Raw genomic sequence first — 16,046 nt, forward strand, 5'->3', positions numbered from 1 at the left:
ATACCATGTAATTTATTTGTTTACGTGATTATTTTTGGTTATTTAAAAAATAAGGCCAGGAGCACCTAGGTGGCTTAGTCAGTAACGTCTGCCTTCTGCTCAGGTCATGAGATCGAGCCCCACATGGGGCTCCCTGTTCAGCAGGGAGTCTGCTTCTCCCTCTCTCACTCCCCCTGCTTGTGGTCCCTCTCTCAAATAAATAAAATCTTTTTAAAAAATAAAAAATAAGGCCAACTCTGTGTCCTTCTCCTTCTTTAAGAGCCCCACAAGTAAGTTCACAAGGCTTTTCCCTCAGAAATAGTTAAGACACTGAAAGTTTTAAAAAATAAATTATTTCAAGCAAGCCTCAACTACTGTCCGGCAGATGAAAGAAAGAAATTAGAAAACATTCTACACCAAAAAACTTGATAAATAGGTGGAAATGCTTCCAAAAATGCAGGACTTCACCATTGGATTCCTACAATATAGAAATCACGACAACACTTTGATTCATATTTTTGAAGAAAAGCAGAAAAGTTAAAGTACTGAAAGCATTTTTTTAAAAAACTTTTCCCAATATTTCAAATGTAGATTATGTCCACTACCACATTAGCCTGGCCAGAACTTTAAGTTTGATCACCCCCTGCCATCCAACTAGAGGTTTACATGCTCCCATTTTGAAACATTCCTAGAAAGATGAGGTGTAGATACTTTCTTGACTTACATTTTATTGCTTAGCTGAAGCTCTTTGCATAGTTATTCAAATAGATTACCTTTTATATGCTGAACTGTGCATGAAGGCAAGATATTATTTTTCCTGCTGGTGACACAGTATAGAATGCATATCAAGATAAAGTAGAGGGAGATTGTGTTTTTCTGTAATTTTCATGATTCTGCCTACAGCTATTTAGAAAATAGGAAAGAAATGGGTTTTGTAAACCTATGCAGTTTTAGAAAGGCAGGCTGTTGCTATACTTTCTTGAAAATTAACTTTCAATAGGTAGTAGTAGTATTAAAAGGAAAGGGAATTTGGGCAAAAGGGGACATTAAATATAAAAATAGTAATTAAGCACTTCACATTCTTTGCCTTACATTTCATCACCATTAATATCAAGTCCTGATAGAGAATTAAACTCTTATCCACACAACCAGCGGTATTGGATTGCATTATACACACCAGCTTATCCTATGTACTCACAAACACCCTATTCAATGAGCTGATTTCTGTGTGGGTGTGTGCGTGTGTGCATTGCAGCAATATACCTCTGCTTCCACAAATAATTGGCTTTTAATTTCTTTCACCTTGACTTTTTCTCCCCTCTGTGATGTTAGGTGAATTTTAGAAAATGCTAAGCATCAATTCAGAGTAATTAAAATATTTTGCTATCTCGTTAAAAATTGGTAACCTGATTATATTTTTTATGTAAATTGTTTTATTAATTTATTCATCAGAGAGAGAAAGAGCAAGCACAAGCAGGAGGAGAGGCAGGCAGAGGAAGGCGGACTCCCCACTGGGCAAGGAGCCCATCATGGGGCTTGATCCCAGGACTCAAATAGTTTGAGGGGATTCCTCAAAATCACAGTGAGTGAGTGGCCAAGTCCATACCATAAACAAAGTGTGTCTTGCTCCAATATCCTTGCAATTGTCTCATCTGCAACTGATTAGGAAGAGGTTTAAGAAATCTTCAGTTCACATTGTTTACCCTAAGGTAGTGCCTAAACAGGTTTTCTTCCAAAAGTTTAGCTTGACTCTAGAAATCTACATACTCAGGTATAGATCCTTCTTTGAAAAGTTCTCTACAGCTACTTTCTGGGTTCTCTACATCTTTTGTCATTAACTCTTCCATAGACAGAGGGCTATGAGGCCTAATGAAATGCTTACCATTTAAGTTGCTTTCAAAGAAACTTTCTGGATATTTAAAATGTGGCAAACCATCCTCGGATGGATTCCTGTCCCTTAACTTATAAATAATGAAGGGTCTTTAATCACAAAGCTTAATGATTAAAATAGTAACCTCCAGGCATGCTTCTAAGGTCTTCACATACATTCATTTATTTAATTTTAGGAGCAAATTTATAAAACAGGTGTTATTTATCATTTTTATTTTAACAGAAAAGAAAATGAGCCAAATCATGATTCTGTAACCAGCCCAAGGTCACATCACCGTTAGTGGACAGGACCTGAAAGAAGAAACAAAAGAGTTTTTTACCTTCTTCAGTCACAAACAGTACTCACCTTTTCCTCCAGCCAAGTGCAAGTAAGTGCGGGTGTCTACCTTGCTCAGACTTGTTATAATTTGACTGAGAACAGAAGAGACTTAATTGTCCTGTCTTGGAATCCCAGGAAGGTAACAATTTCATACATCTACTTTGGAAACACAAGCAGGGACTACTGCCCCCTTTTGCCATCAGATTCTGAGATGTTAAATTGAGAGAAAGATGCTGCACACTTGATAACCAAAGGTGTGAGTTTTGAGAAACAGAATTGCAGGCAATTTTTAGGAAACTGCAAAATGCAAATCAAGACACAATATGCCATATATTATAAAAAAGTATATGGATCTGCCCATGATAATAATTATAATTTTATAGTCAAAGATGGAGAAACTACCAAGTAAACCGGAGCTTACCTCAATAATTCTTTGAAATGTATTTCTTCGGTCTCAATAACATTTATGGATTCACTTATTCAGTCCAATAGTCTTGAAATGGTTAGCTTTAAAACATTGCTATTTATACCCATGCACACACATTTCTACCTGTCTGAAATACATTAAAATAAAAAAAGCAGCAGTGCAATGTATTTTATTTTAAATAGAATGAGCCGTTTGAAAATTCAAAGAGTAACCAGAAACAAAACAAAGCAAAAAGCAGTCCCCCAAATACCAGTAATCTTCTTACTTGACTTTGAGATCACCTGAAACACAGTGAGAAGGGCCTGAAAAGGCCTGCCATGATGGAGTTCGATGTGCATATTTACATCCAAGTTATGAATCTCGAAAATGAAACAGAACATAGGAGCAATGTTGACCCAACCATAGTCATATGGTTTCAACTCTAGATGTTTGGTTCTAGTCCTGTGGCTGACAGTTCAGGTCGAGCAAACCCGAGATAATAACATTATCTAACATTATCCACACAGTGCTAAGCCAACAAAATTAAAATAGAGAAATCAAAATTTACTATACCCCGGAGCACTGCTGAACAAGGAAACATCCTTTACTCCTGCCAAAGTTACAGTTGTTCAAGTTAGGCAGCTTACATGTGTGTGGGTCCCATAACCTAGGGGCCAACATACAGAATTCTTGATGACTGAGAAACTCCAGGTGGGCTGTAAGCACAGAAAAATGGTATGTAGTTTGGAGAGTAGAGGGTGTGATTTAGAGTTTATGGGATTAGGATACCTTTTAGGTAACATGCTGCAAGATTGTAGGGAGCTTTAGAAGCTACAAAACGAAAAACAGGAAAACACCTTGGATTTGATCCTTTGTTTGACAGGAAGCCACAAAGTGAAAGCAAAGTGGAGGGATTCTTAGATAATGTCCAAGTCAGGACACTTGAAAAGTCATGAGGATATTAGGAACTACCAATCCAGATCAGAAGAAAATATACCAAAATCATGAGTAAATAAGAAACTATCAATATCTTTTGCCATGCACATTTATTTAGAACTTGCTAGGCTAACCGAAAATTGTACAGAAGTTGGCAAGATGATAGCATCTCCAATTCAACTCAAAAAAATAAAATCATCATAATTGGAATTTAAAACTTGCTTTATATTATTTAAATCTCATTTGTCTGCCTAATTTTATATGGTCTTCATAAAACTGCTATTATGGAAAAAGAAGGCAGATATATCCAGTCTGACGAATAAGAAGACGGAGTTTCATAGATTTGAATTGTTCTGTGAAAGTTAAGGAATCAGTAAATGATGAAACCGGGGCTAATATTTCTACAAATGAGAGCTTCTCAATTTCCCCTCCAAACTGGTTCTCAATTTGTCCTCTCCAAGTGTGAAGATTCTCTGTTGATATTACATTTATATGAAGTTACCCATAATAGTAGTTAAAACTTAGTCAAAATTGAGATACTATCAAGCAGGTAAAAGATTGTATTTCAGTTAAACTTCAAATGTATTTTTTTTTTTAGCCCCAATGGCAACTACATCGTTGTTCATTTAGTCAAAATTATTGATTAGTACCTACCATGTGCAAACACTATTTATTCAGCCTCTAGGCAATGCGAGGGAAATATATGGGAAGGAAGCTCCCTTGCAGAAACTCCAGGGCAACAGCTCACACATAGAGAAAATTCGCACCACTATAATAGTAAATTAAGTCTCTATTTATAAAAGAAGGAAAGAAAATAAGAAACGCAATAATATATTAACTCTTAAACGATGGCCAAAGCATGTAATTGAATGCACCTTTCTAGTAGCAGATTTCAGCTCTTATCATTAACGTACTGAATGTGTAAAGGCATCAGATGCAAAGACGTATCAGCCTTCTTCCCAGACTCATGGCTTGGGCAGGTAACAGGGTCTACTGCTGCAGTGGGAGCAGATAACAAAGATAGAGTAAGAATCCTAGAAGCACAGATTTAGCCTATTTAACTGGATTTACACAAACAAGTGATAAAGCATGAAGGTATGCATTTTAAGATTATTAAAGTCAAGAGAACAGGCTAAATACTGAGCATGATATTGTTTTGTGCAAAGGCCACACAGACCTCTTGCTAAGAGAAAGAAGCTATAAGGCCAGGAAAATACGAAAGTGGTTGATTATTTGGTAAAGGATGGGTAGAAAAAATATACAGAAGTTATGGCATTTGCCATATTTTCACTAGCCGGGATGATGATTTGAAATGTTGAAGTTAAAATTGCATATCTGTTTCCCAAGAAAAAAGTTTGTGATCAGTTAATTAAATATAAATATGATGCTTTATCAAATCCAAAATTAAGTGACCCTCCACTGCTGATTTCATTCGGAATTAAGTGTTGGTACAAAGTGTGTGATACTGTGCTCTGGAGGCTCCTGATGGGATTATACATAGTTTTAAGGTCAATAATGATGAAATAAGGTCAATAAAGATGTGTGAGGAATGGCACAGGGCAGCCTCTGGGAAATCTCTGTGACATTGAAAAGAGATACACTTTTGTAGAATGAGAGTGATTAAGGGGCTCAGGTCAGACGATTGGTCTTCATGCCTTAGGTTGGAACCAACTGCTGGAGCATCAGAGCCCCTGGATTGAGGGTCACATGACTTTCAATCACTCAACACAAACGTCTTAACAATCTGAGATGCTGGGGACTGTGCCACGCTTTGCAATAGAAATGTGAGTTGGATAAACTTTCTACTTCCTGTCTGTGAGGAAACATAATTGACAGATAAAGGAACAATGTAAAATACTATATAATATAACTGTGTAAAGAAAAATTAGAGAAGGTTTCCTTTTTCTATTTTTAAGATTCTTTTTTTTTAAGATTTTATTTATTTATTTGACAAAGAGAGATCATAAGCAGACAGAGAGGCAGTCAGAGAGAGAGGAGGAAGCAGGCTCCTTGCTGAGCAGAGAGCCTGATGCAGGGCTCGATCCCAGGACTCTGAGATCATGACCTGAGCCGAAGGCAGCGGCTTAACCCACTGAACCACCCAGTCTCCCCTATTTTTAAGATTCTATTTATTTATTTTCGAGAGAGAGTGAGAGTGAGTGAGCCCAAGCAGGGGGAAGAGGGATAGAAGGTAAAGTAGACTCCCTACTGAGCAGGGAGTCACACTCAGGATTCAGTCCCAGGACCCTGGGATCATGGCCTGATCCAACAGCAGACGGTTAGCCAACTGAGCCACCCGGGTGCCCTAGAGGTGATTTCCAATTCCAGACACGATGGTGGAGCAAAGCCATGCAGGAATCTACCCACAGTTTCTTCAATAAATAGAAGTCAAAGAAAAATTTTTAAATGTATGTTTAGATGAAAGAATATGTAAATGAGCATGTAAACATATAGATATCATCTTCTACTATACCTCAGAATGCAATGTTTATTAACTAAATGATCTGTTTTGTGTTATAGTTTCCAGAGGGGTATTTAAGTCAGTGAAGATGCATAAAAAGTGGAAAAAATGATATCTTGATATCAATTATAAATTGAGGGGGATTATGTGTTTTTCCTCAAACTTAAATTTTTGTTCAGTATTTGTTATTTATTTATTTATTTATTTATTTGTCAGAGAGAGAGAGCATGAGCACAGGCAGACAGAGTGGCAGGCAGAGTCAGAGGGAGAAGCAGGCTCCCTGCGGAGCAAGGAGCCCGATGTGGGACTCGATCCCAGGATGCTGGGATCATGACCTGAGCCAAAGGCAGCTGCTCAACCAACTGAGTCACCCAGGCATCCCTCAGTATTTGTTTTAAAGGCAATTACATATTCTTGCTTTAAGGTATAGGAATAGGAACTATTTTGGCCTGTATATCTGTGTTGGGTTCAGTAGGTACTAGGAGGAATAAGAGATTCACTTTCCCTCCTCAGAAAACTCATAATGACAAGGGCGTGGTAAAGAACTTGGTATGCCAAAGACACAAATTGTTCAGTCCAGCAGGAGGTGATAATGTGAAGATCACACAGGCATGATCCCAACTGATGATGATATGTTACATAATTGAATGCAATTCTCCAATTAGTGAGGGGCCATTAAAGTCTTTTAAACTGGGAGAAAACATGATCAGACACGTGTTAGAGAAATGACTCTGAAAGTTGTAATTAAGAAGGATTAGAGGAAGAGAAACAGAGTAGAGGATGTGACATTAGTCTAGGTGAGAGGTGATGAAAACCTAATTTAGGGCAGTGGCTGGGAGAATGGTGGTAGATTCCAGAAATATCAAAGAGTTAAAATCCGTTGGATGTAGTGAAGGATTGTTTATGGCCAGATGAGTGAAGTTTGACTCTTTCAGTACTGACTTAAGAGATATGGTTAATGAAGATTTAAAGAAGAAAAAACTGAGAAAAGGATAAGGACAAAATTTGGGAAGAAAACATAAAATTTATATTCTAAAATACATTTGTCTTTTAGGTCAGAACTCACAAAAATGTGATAAGTGTTTGTTAGACAGATAATTCGAAAAACAGACAAAAATATCTCCCAAAGAAATGATAAGAGCTTACACGTATTGAGTACTTACTGTATAAGTACTTTCCAAGTATCAATTAACAAATTTAACAACTTTTTTTAAAAGATTTTATTTATTTATTTGACAGACAGAGATCACAAGTAGGCAGAGAGGCAGGCTGAGAGAGGCGGGGGAAAGAGGCGGGGGAAAGAACAGAGAGCCAGATGCTGGACTTGATCCCTGGACCCTAAAATCATGACCTGAGCAGAAGGCAGAGGCTTAGCCCACTGAGCCACCCAGGCGCCCCCAACAACTCTTAGAGTGGGTACTCTTTATATCTATTTTGCAGGTAAGATAGGAAGAGGGAAACAGAGAAATTAACTCATTCACCCTTGTTACACCTGTCGTGACAAGAATTAGTCCCATGTGGTCTGTCTTCCAACCCTCTGCTGTCGCCTACCATGGCTGCCTCTTCATAACGTAAATGGTAAGAAGACTTCCAGGCTGGCTTACGAAGGTCCACTTTATAATATATTTACTTAACTCTAGATTTACGGACGCTGTCTTGAGTTTGAGAGCTGGAGTAAGGGGTGCTTTCATTATAGAAGAAGAAAAATACTCTTTTCTCTTGTCTAAGCCTGATTTTGAATTAGTCATAATCACATCTCATTTATTTTTGCAGATTACTGTTCCTTAACTTTTTTTTTTTTTTTTTTTTTTTTTGGCCATGCCTTTGCCTCATCAAATAAGATATTGGTAAATAGCCTTTCATTGTTTCTCTCATCAAGTCCAATTTCTTGTGCTTGATTTCAAGTCCCTCTTTACTCTTGCTCTGTTATTTATAACCAGTGATACCTCCTCCTTTCCAACAGCGGGAAGAGCCTGCCTTGGGTACCTCCTGGTCTTGCTTACTAATCAGCTTCTTCCGCTCCCCTTCCTCACACGGGTCTGTGTCTCCGTGCTCCTCTGCGGGGTCCCTTGGGCTGTCCCTGCTGCCCTAGCCTATCACAGGAGCAGCCATCCATGCTCTGAAATTAGTTTTCTCCCTCAGCACCTGGTTTACTACCACCTCCACTGCACCCCATTCATCCTTCGGAGCACCTGATCCTCACTACCTTTTAAGAAGAAACCAATTTGAATTAATTTGCACTTCAAGGATTCTAAAATATTTATAGAGTGTCTACTGAGTGCCAGAAACGGCTCAGTCCCAAAGGACGTAAAACAAAGATTTCCATTTGGCTTCTGCCCTCCACGAGTACTTGATCTAGTGGGAGAGACACACATACAAATAATCTGACAGAGCGCAGTGGGAGAACCACAGCACAACAGCATAAGCAAAGCACCAGGAAGGATGATTCTGGCTCCTTGGTGTCAGGAAGTGAAGACCTGGAGAAAGGAACTTTTGAGATGCGTCTTGAAGAGAGGAATATCCCCCACTTGGAAAAGTAAGAGGGAACGTGAAAAAGGAGTAAAGATATGGAGGCAGAGAGGACAGTCTATGGCTCTGATCCAGAAATAAAGAGGAATTAATTCGTAGGTCAGGCACCCCTGCCAGACTGTGGCCCCTCAGACTTCATTTCCACCACATCCTTTTTCTGGTCAGAATTGCCAAGAGCTCTGCATTGCCTCTCCCATCAAACTCCGCTTCTCCTGTCTGCCCCTCGGTTTCCTGTAACTTATCCCTGCCTTTGATACACACTTCCAAATCTGAAGACTAGCATTATAGGGTGTTTGTTGGCTTTGTTGTGTTAGTAGATCAGGGGAGATTTAGTTGCTCCTTGTTTGGCTGGCCCCACACCACACCTGACCTAACAGGTGGCACTTTTTTTTTTGGAAGATTGCTGTCATTGAACTGGCAGAACAGCCCCTGTGGTAATTCCCTTCCTTTGGTCAGGTAGCGCTCACCAGGCCTGTCTGTGGCATCAGGTTCCTGCCAATTTTTTCTGTTAAGTTGAGTTCTGGTGAATACACAAGAAGCTTGGTGGGCAACTCACAAAGATCTAGTGAAAACACAGAATTACAGTAATGCGTGGCCCCAGATGCCATGCCCAGTAGAGACTTGAAAACACTTGTGCAAATGCCAGAGCTGAGGAAATGTGTGGGTCTCTTTCCTTTGGAAAGAACACGTTTTAGCCTCATATTCTGTCCAGTTTTCATTGTTAGCCGTGTGTGCCTCTATGGCAAATTGACAGAGAGACATCAGGTTAAACTTACGACTTTCTCTTTTAATTTTCTTCAGAATCTATCCGAGCAGTGTAGTAAGAGTCTGCAAATTCATATCACTTTTAAAAAGCATTGTGTTTTTTAAAAGATTTTGTTTATTTATTTGACAGAAAGAGAGAGAGCATAAGCAGGGGGAGCGGCAGGTAGAGGCAGAGGGAGAAGCAGGCTCTCTGCTGAGCAGGGAGCCCAACATGGGGCTGGATTCCAGGTCCCTGGGATCATGATTTGAGGCAAAGGCAGGCACTTAACCCACTGAGCCACCCAGGTGCCCCTTAAAAAGCATCCCTGAGTTGTTTGCCTCATTTCTATGCATTGAAAAATATTTTTAAACGCATGTGACTTATCTGAACTCTCATTCTACATATATAGTCTAATTTTCTCCATTTGTTTTACTAGAGTTTGTTGTTCAGTCATGGTCTTTAATTAGCTTTGGTTACATAGCAGAATGGTGAGATTTGAACTGTATAGGTTAGTTCTTTACTAAGCTAGACTCAACATTACTTAAAAAACAAAGGTGCACATGAGTACATTAAATTAAAATCCATGACTAGCCACTCATTTAAAAAATATATATTGTGCATTCTTTATTTTGATATAAAATTCACAAATATACTTAATTAAAGGCTGTGAATTTCAAAAGGGAAACAAGGATAATTTTCAGCAGTAGAAACCCGGGAAATCTGAAATGATGATATACATATCGCAGGTTATATTTGATTGAGCTTTATTTGCTATTTATGGAGACTAGACGACATCTCATTTGCTACTATCTCCAAATCATCAAATGCTGGAAATTTAGAAACCCCTACTACTTTTATGCATGTCAAGAATTCCTCGTGCTGTTACATACCTACAGAACACTACAGCTACTTACTGCTACCTACCAAACTTTGTGCAATAGGTCCAATTAAATTAGATCAATTAATTAAATTTATTTTAACCTCAAGGTCAATCAGAAGAGGTCTTTTATTGTTTAATTATAGATTTAATTACATTCAATCACTGAACTTGAAAAAAATATCCCCTTTACAGCACTTAAATCTGATGAGACTCACAGAAGCACTCCTGTTGAAATATTATATTCTTCTGCCCATATTCTTTAAGCTGAGATGTACTAGCCAGAGCGAAAAGAGGAGGGAGGTAAGCAGTATTGAGGGGACATTAATAATAAACCGAGAGGATGGTGTTCCCCTCAGGGCAGCTTGGATCTTTGCCAGTCACCATGCACTGCCTTTTCTCATTTGTTAGTATCAGGAGTTAGTTAAAGATCTCTTGCACTTAAGAATTTGACCACCTTTTTGCTTTACATGTCTTCTTTCCAGAAGCCTTCCTCAAAACTGAGACTGAGTTTTCATGCAGCTAATAATGTAAAACAAACGGTAAGAGTAGGAGTTAAAACTGTTTCAACAACGAAATTGTTACTGATGATCACCATGAGTTTCAAATCTATTTCTTACCTAGTGATAGACCTTGTGTGTATCTTTAATAGCTTTACACTTGTGCAGGGAAACGCGTGCTGGCAGGATAGAGTATCTTTGTACGGCTTACAAATCCAGTCCTTTAAGAGACCACATGTGACTGCCCATCAGTGTTTTGAGCTACGTAATTATCTCCGTGTGAACTTCACAAGAGCTTTGCCTGTAGACTAGTTAGGGGTAGCCGAGACTTCAAGATTAAACCTTGTGTTTCAGCTCAGCCTAGCCTGAGTACCAGCATCACAAGTAATAAGCAGTGACAGTATCTCAGCTGGTCTTAGTCTATTCTCATTTTTGAAAACATGTTAAAATATTTGTGAAACATTGAAGAGCTTAAGACAGCGATGCTGCAAAATAGGGAGCACTTCATTCTCTGTGTTGCAGGGGCAAGTCAGAAGGATCACTGTCAGGGTCGATGGCAAGCAACCCAATAGGACCACCGGGTTTATCACCTTTTCCATTTGCTCTGGATCCCCTGTTCACACCCTGCAACATCCTAAATGCCAAAACTCCCCAGGCTTCCATTTTATATTAGATGTCTAAAATGTCAGGGTCTGATGACAAAATATTTACTTTCACATACAGATATCCTTATTAGTACCATGTAGTTGCAGTTTCAATGAAAAAAAAAAAAAAGAAGAACAATAAAGGTTTTAACTAAAATGTCTGATAGTAGGGCTCTTTGAAGATACAGTCTTAACTTGTTATTCTATAATAATTAGAGTGGAATTAAGTCACTGTGCAAAAGGATGAAGGGAATCAGTGGCTATTAATTTTCTTCATATTCTAATTGGTCCACTGAAATATTTCAATGAAACCTTTACTCTAGACATCTCCTTTCATGATATTGTGTAAGAAAATAAATGAGTAAGGGACATAAAGGAACCCACCAATGATTGGAGACAGGATTTTCTTTCCATTGTCTAATAGACTTGTTTATTATTTTAAGCTGGTAAAAAGAGACTTATGATTCGTGTTGAAGAAAGAGTTATTTGTGCTTGATACATTGAAGACACTGTTTAAAAGCAGTTTGTCCTTATAAAAGGATGACCCCTGTAGTAATTGTTAGGCAAGGAGGGACAAATTCAACCAACAAAGAGCACATCTCGCCCCAAGTTCCCCATGATTTCTCCACATAGAGCAAAAAAATACACATCAATAATTTATTTGAACATGCACATCAGCGAGTAGCACCGTTCTGGCCACTCAGGAAACGAAAGGGAGAATATCAGCATTACCTAAATTTAAGAAAGAAAAAAAAAAAAGAAAGAAAGAAAAAAAAAGAGGTGAATTACACCATTTTAATTGTCTTAAAAACACGGATAAGAAGAGCAATTAAAATATAGTCCTAAATAGTGCTAGCTAATGTAGATTACATAAGTATACAATATGATTCAACTAATAGTGCTCTGACAAGCATAAACCACCAGTTCGCGTAAACAAGGCCCAGGTCGATTGCTGAGAAAATGTTAGATTCAGATGTAATAAAAGTTACTTTTATTTCAGTCCTGAATGCAAAACACAAGTCAAGTGTGAAGACAGCATTCTAAAAAAGGTGGCTCTGTTAAAGCAAGGAGGCCATTTCCTTTTGCATTTTTATAATTTTTGAGTTCTATTTTTGACGTTCGCTTTCTGTACCTTTCCTCCCCTGAGCACTAATTTATCAAAAAAAAAGATTTCAAGGTGCAAGGTGTACATTCTTATCGTTATACCATGTCATCTCTTTCTGGAAGAGAGTATTACAATCAGCATTACAATGTTAGTTCTTCTTCTCTGAATGTTTGTTTCACATACATGTATTTCAAAATCATAACGTTGATTGGGAAAAGAAACCTACGAACGAGAGAGTGATGTATTCATACACTTCCTATTGTGCTGTGTGTCTTTTCCCATCCCTTCTCCCCTTTCCCTGTAAAGAGCTGTAAAAAATTTAAGGCAGATGAGGTATATTGCTGAAGAAAAAGTTATTTTTGAAAAAAAACTCAAAAAAACTTTTATTCTGCCCTTCTACTCAAGAAAGACTAATCAACTATAAATCTAGTGCTAGAAAAAAGCAGGAAAGACACTGTTTGCATGTACCATACTATGTCTTCTATTTCTAGAATGGCTTTTTGTTAATTTAATTTTAATAGAAAAAATAAGCACCTTAAGCTATGAACAGGAAAAGAACTTCATTATTAGTGAGTTTAGAATCCAAACGGAATTAGGAACACTCACTCAAACTCTTTCACTCATTCTCTCAAAGGCCAATGCTACTGATTAGAATTGTAAAGTGCTGTACTTAGTATAAACACTTGTATACACTGCAGACACTGAAAAATAACCCTCAAGCACATTGTGTTATAGTTCCAAAAATATATTTACAGTCTATTACAAAGATTACAAATGGAAGTGTCTAGGTGACTGTATTATGCTAATTAAAAGTATTTTACAGATTATTTTTCCTTAGGGACAAAAAACATTTTAGTGAAATTAAAATGATTTTTCTAGTCAATCAAAAAATAAATTAAAATATCAAATAACACTGTACAGTGATTTAAAAGAAAAAAAAAAGGGTGGGGAGGGGTTTGGGAAGCAATCCATTTGAGTTTTTCTATAGCCATCTTTGGTCCTAAATGTGGGAAAACACATTATGTAGCACTGAAAATACCTGTTCTTTTGTGATGCTCTGCAAGTAAAATAGAAAAATATAGTGCATTTTCAATGTATTCAGAGCCCACTACAGAGAAATGTGTGTACAAAACAAGACAGTATAAATAAAATTTACAAGTTTTACAAAGGAACATTTACAGGTTTTTGTTTCTGTTATTTGTTTGTTTGTGGATGCCCACATTATCAAACAAGACCAATTATGACCGATCCCTGGGATCTTTCTCTATTAAAATCATTATAAACAGCCCAATTCTCTTTGGAAGTACAACAGTTCAATTCTGGGGTAGTTCATGATTTTCGTAACTTCGAAAGCATTACTCATAATATGCATACATTCCTGAAATATCTATAAAGACACATTTAATTATTGCTTATGAAATTCTAACACAGTAATCAAATAATATGGTTTAATAAATAAAGCTTAAAAAAAAAAAAAAAGCCAGATCCTTCACCTCTTCCTTACTCGGTAAAAAGAGCTCTTTCATTTAATAAGCTTCTGACATCAGTGTTCACAAATAAAAGGCTTTTTAAAAACTGCAGTGGTGATATCCTGTGCAGCCGATTTGTTTCTGAAAGGTGAAAATGTGAACTGCCCCTTTTCTCCTGCTTCAGAGTTCTAATATAAAACTTACTTCTTTCTATTCGTGTTTGGACTGCATTAAACAGAATAGGATATAAAATATACATCAACTATTTCTCCTAAATTTCCTAATGTCTCAATATTGAAAAAAACCTCGATGTGCTCGGATTAAATTTTAGGTAACACTGGATAGTTCTTGCTCTCAGACACTTGCCTTCACCAACACTCTTTAGATGAAGTGCCTCAATTTTTTATAGTCATAAACCTACAATTTGCGTTTTTTTTTAATTAAATTCTGTCTAGTAAAATCACTCTATAAACAATCTGTTAAAAGTGCCTTATAGTATTTATGGATCATTATTGCTTTTTTCATTGAAAAGATAGTGTGTTGTTTGATCTTTACAAAAAAATTTCTTTTTAAAAAATACCAGAACTCTTGGCAACTTACATTTTTGTGATTACCTGCCAATTACCAAATGATATCAAAACAGCACTGATTAAACAAAATAAAATGGCACAAAAAGGATACCAATGTTCTGACAGAGATATATCTTCAATCATGCTATGTGGTTGTTTTTTTGTTTCTTTCTTTTTTTTTTTTTTTTAATTTGAGATTCTTTCAAAGGTACCCAGTGTAGCAATGTGTCATAGATTAACACTAAAAAGGTCCAAAGCTATAAACAACTTTCTAAAACAAAGTCCTTATGAAGAATAAACACAAATGATTTTAAAAAGGAATCGTCTGAAATCACATATTTAAGGAAAATATTTCATTGATTTTAACAATAAGATCATGATTTTATTTGACAAATATATTCTTTCTTAAATTCTTTATGTACATTTTAAAAAGTCTATACGATAAAAAGGAGGTTAGAGAGCTCAAGGTGTTTGGATGTTTTCAGGTAGTACTTTGTTTATTGTCACTGCTGTTTTCCTGGCCACCAGTGGTGGATCCTAAATTCCCTTTTTATATATTCTGGTGGCACTTAGGAGTTCAAGTCTATAGGTGCTTCTTAAATCTTCTCTTCACTGTAGGAAGGACCCAGGACATCAACTGTCTTCTAGCAGCATTCTTATGCATATACCGAAGGCCAGTACTGTTCTCTCTCAATCCATAATCTCCCTGATAAGGGAGAAATGCTTATCACACTTGGATGCCAGTTCCGTGTAAATGTAGCATTTGTGCTCTCATAGTCTGAACGCTGCTCATAATTTTCTTCTGATGGCCAACCAGTGTGATCCCTAAACTCATCACATCTCTGGAAAAGACAAATGCATTTTGTTAGTTATCTTACAAAGAATGTACTTGGTACTCAACTGTCATCAGCTCTTTAATTCAATCTTCTGTTTATCTGAGGCAAACGGATCTTATCTAAGTGGTCTTGGGTATTATGATCACATTCCTACAGTGGGTCAGACTGGCGAGCTGCATCAGCGTGCTCCTTCCCAAGAACCTAACTGCTCAGGCTCTCAATCTGCCGTAAGTTCTTTTTAAACTGATCTGAAATTTTGCAGACAAAAATTAATCAAAGTCTTAAAAGTATTCTTAACTTAAGGTAAGATCAGGAAATGTTATTTGCATGGTATTCTTGAACCTAAGTGAAGTTTAAAATTTTTTTTAATTTAAATTTTTTCCAATGTTCCAAAATTCATTGTTTATGCACTACAACCAGTGCTCCATGCAATATGTGCCCTCCTTAATACCCACCACCAGGCTCACCCAAACCCCCACCTTCCTCTCCCCCAAAACCCTCAGTTTGTTTCTCAGAGTAGAGTCTCTCATGGTCCGTCTGCCTCTCCGATTTCCCCCCACCCACTTCTCTTCATCTTCCAATGTCCTCTGTGTTATTCCTTATGTTCCACAAGTAAGTGAAACCATATGATAATGGTTATAAGGGGAAGTGGTGCAAATGTAAGCATTTGGGGTTCTAGTAAATCAAGAATCTTCGATGATCACCAAAAGATCTATATTGAGTTTCATTATTGTAGGGTAATTCTGAGCACATTATTCGTTGTATACTTGACTCCAATTCA

The 16,046-nt window shown here is 37.3% G+C and overlaps 1 protein-coding gene across 4 annotated transcripts in view; it reads right to left on the reverse strand.

Annotated features, from left to right (window-relative positions):
• Positions 1–12,260: 12,260 nt before the first annotated feature.
• Positions 12,261–16,046, reverse strand: part of EPHA7 (EPH receptor A7) — a 172,059-nt gene continuing 168,273 nt past the window's right edge. For all 4 annotated transcript variants that reach the window (XM_045084229.1, XM_004766889.3, XM_004766888.3 and 1 more), the window contains exon 17: positions 12,261–15,271. In XM_045084229.1, the coding sequence (XP_044940164.1) occupies positions 15,157–15,271 (115 nt within the window). In that variant the 3' untranslated portion in view covers positions 12,261–15,156. The remainder of the gene's footprint in view (positions 15,272–16,046) is intronic.

Source organism: Mustela putorius, unplaced genomic scaffold (genome assembly GCF_011764305.1).
Source record: "Mustela putorius furo isolate JIRA1106 unplaced genomic scaffold, ASM1176430v1.1 tig00000759_pilon_pilon_pilon, whole genome shotgun sequence".
NCBI lineage: Eukaryota > Metazoa > Chordata > Mammalia > Carnivora > Mustelidae > Mustela > Mustela putorius.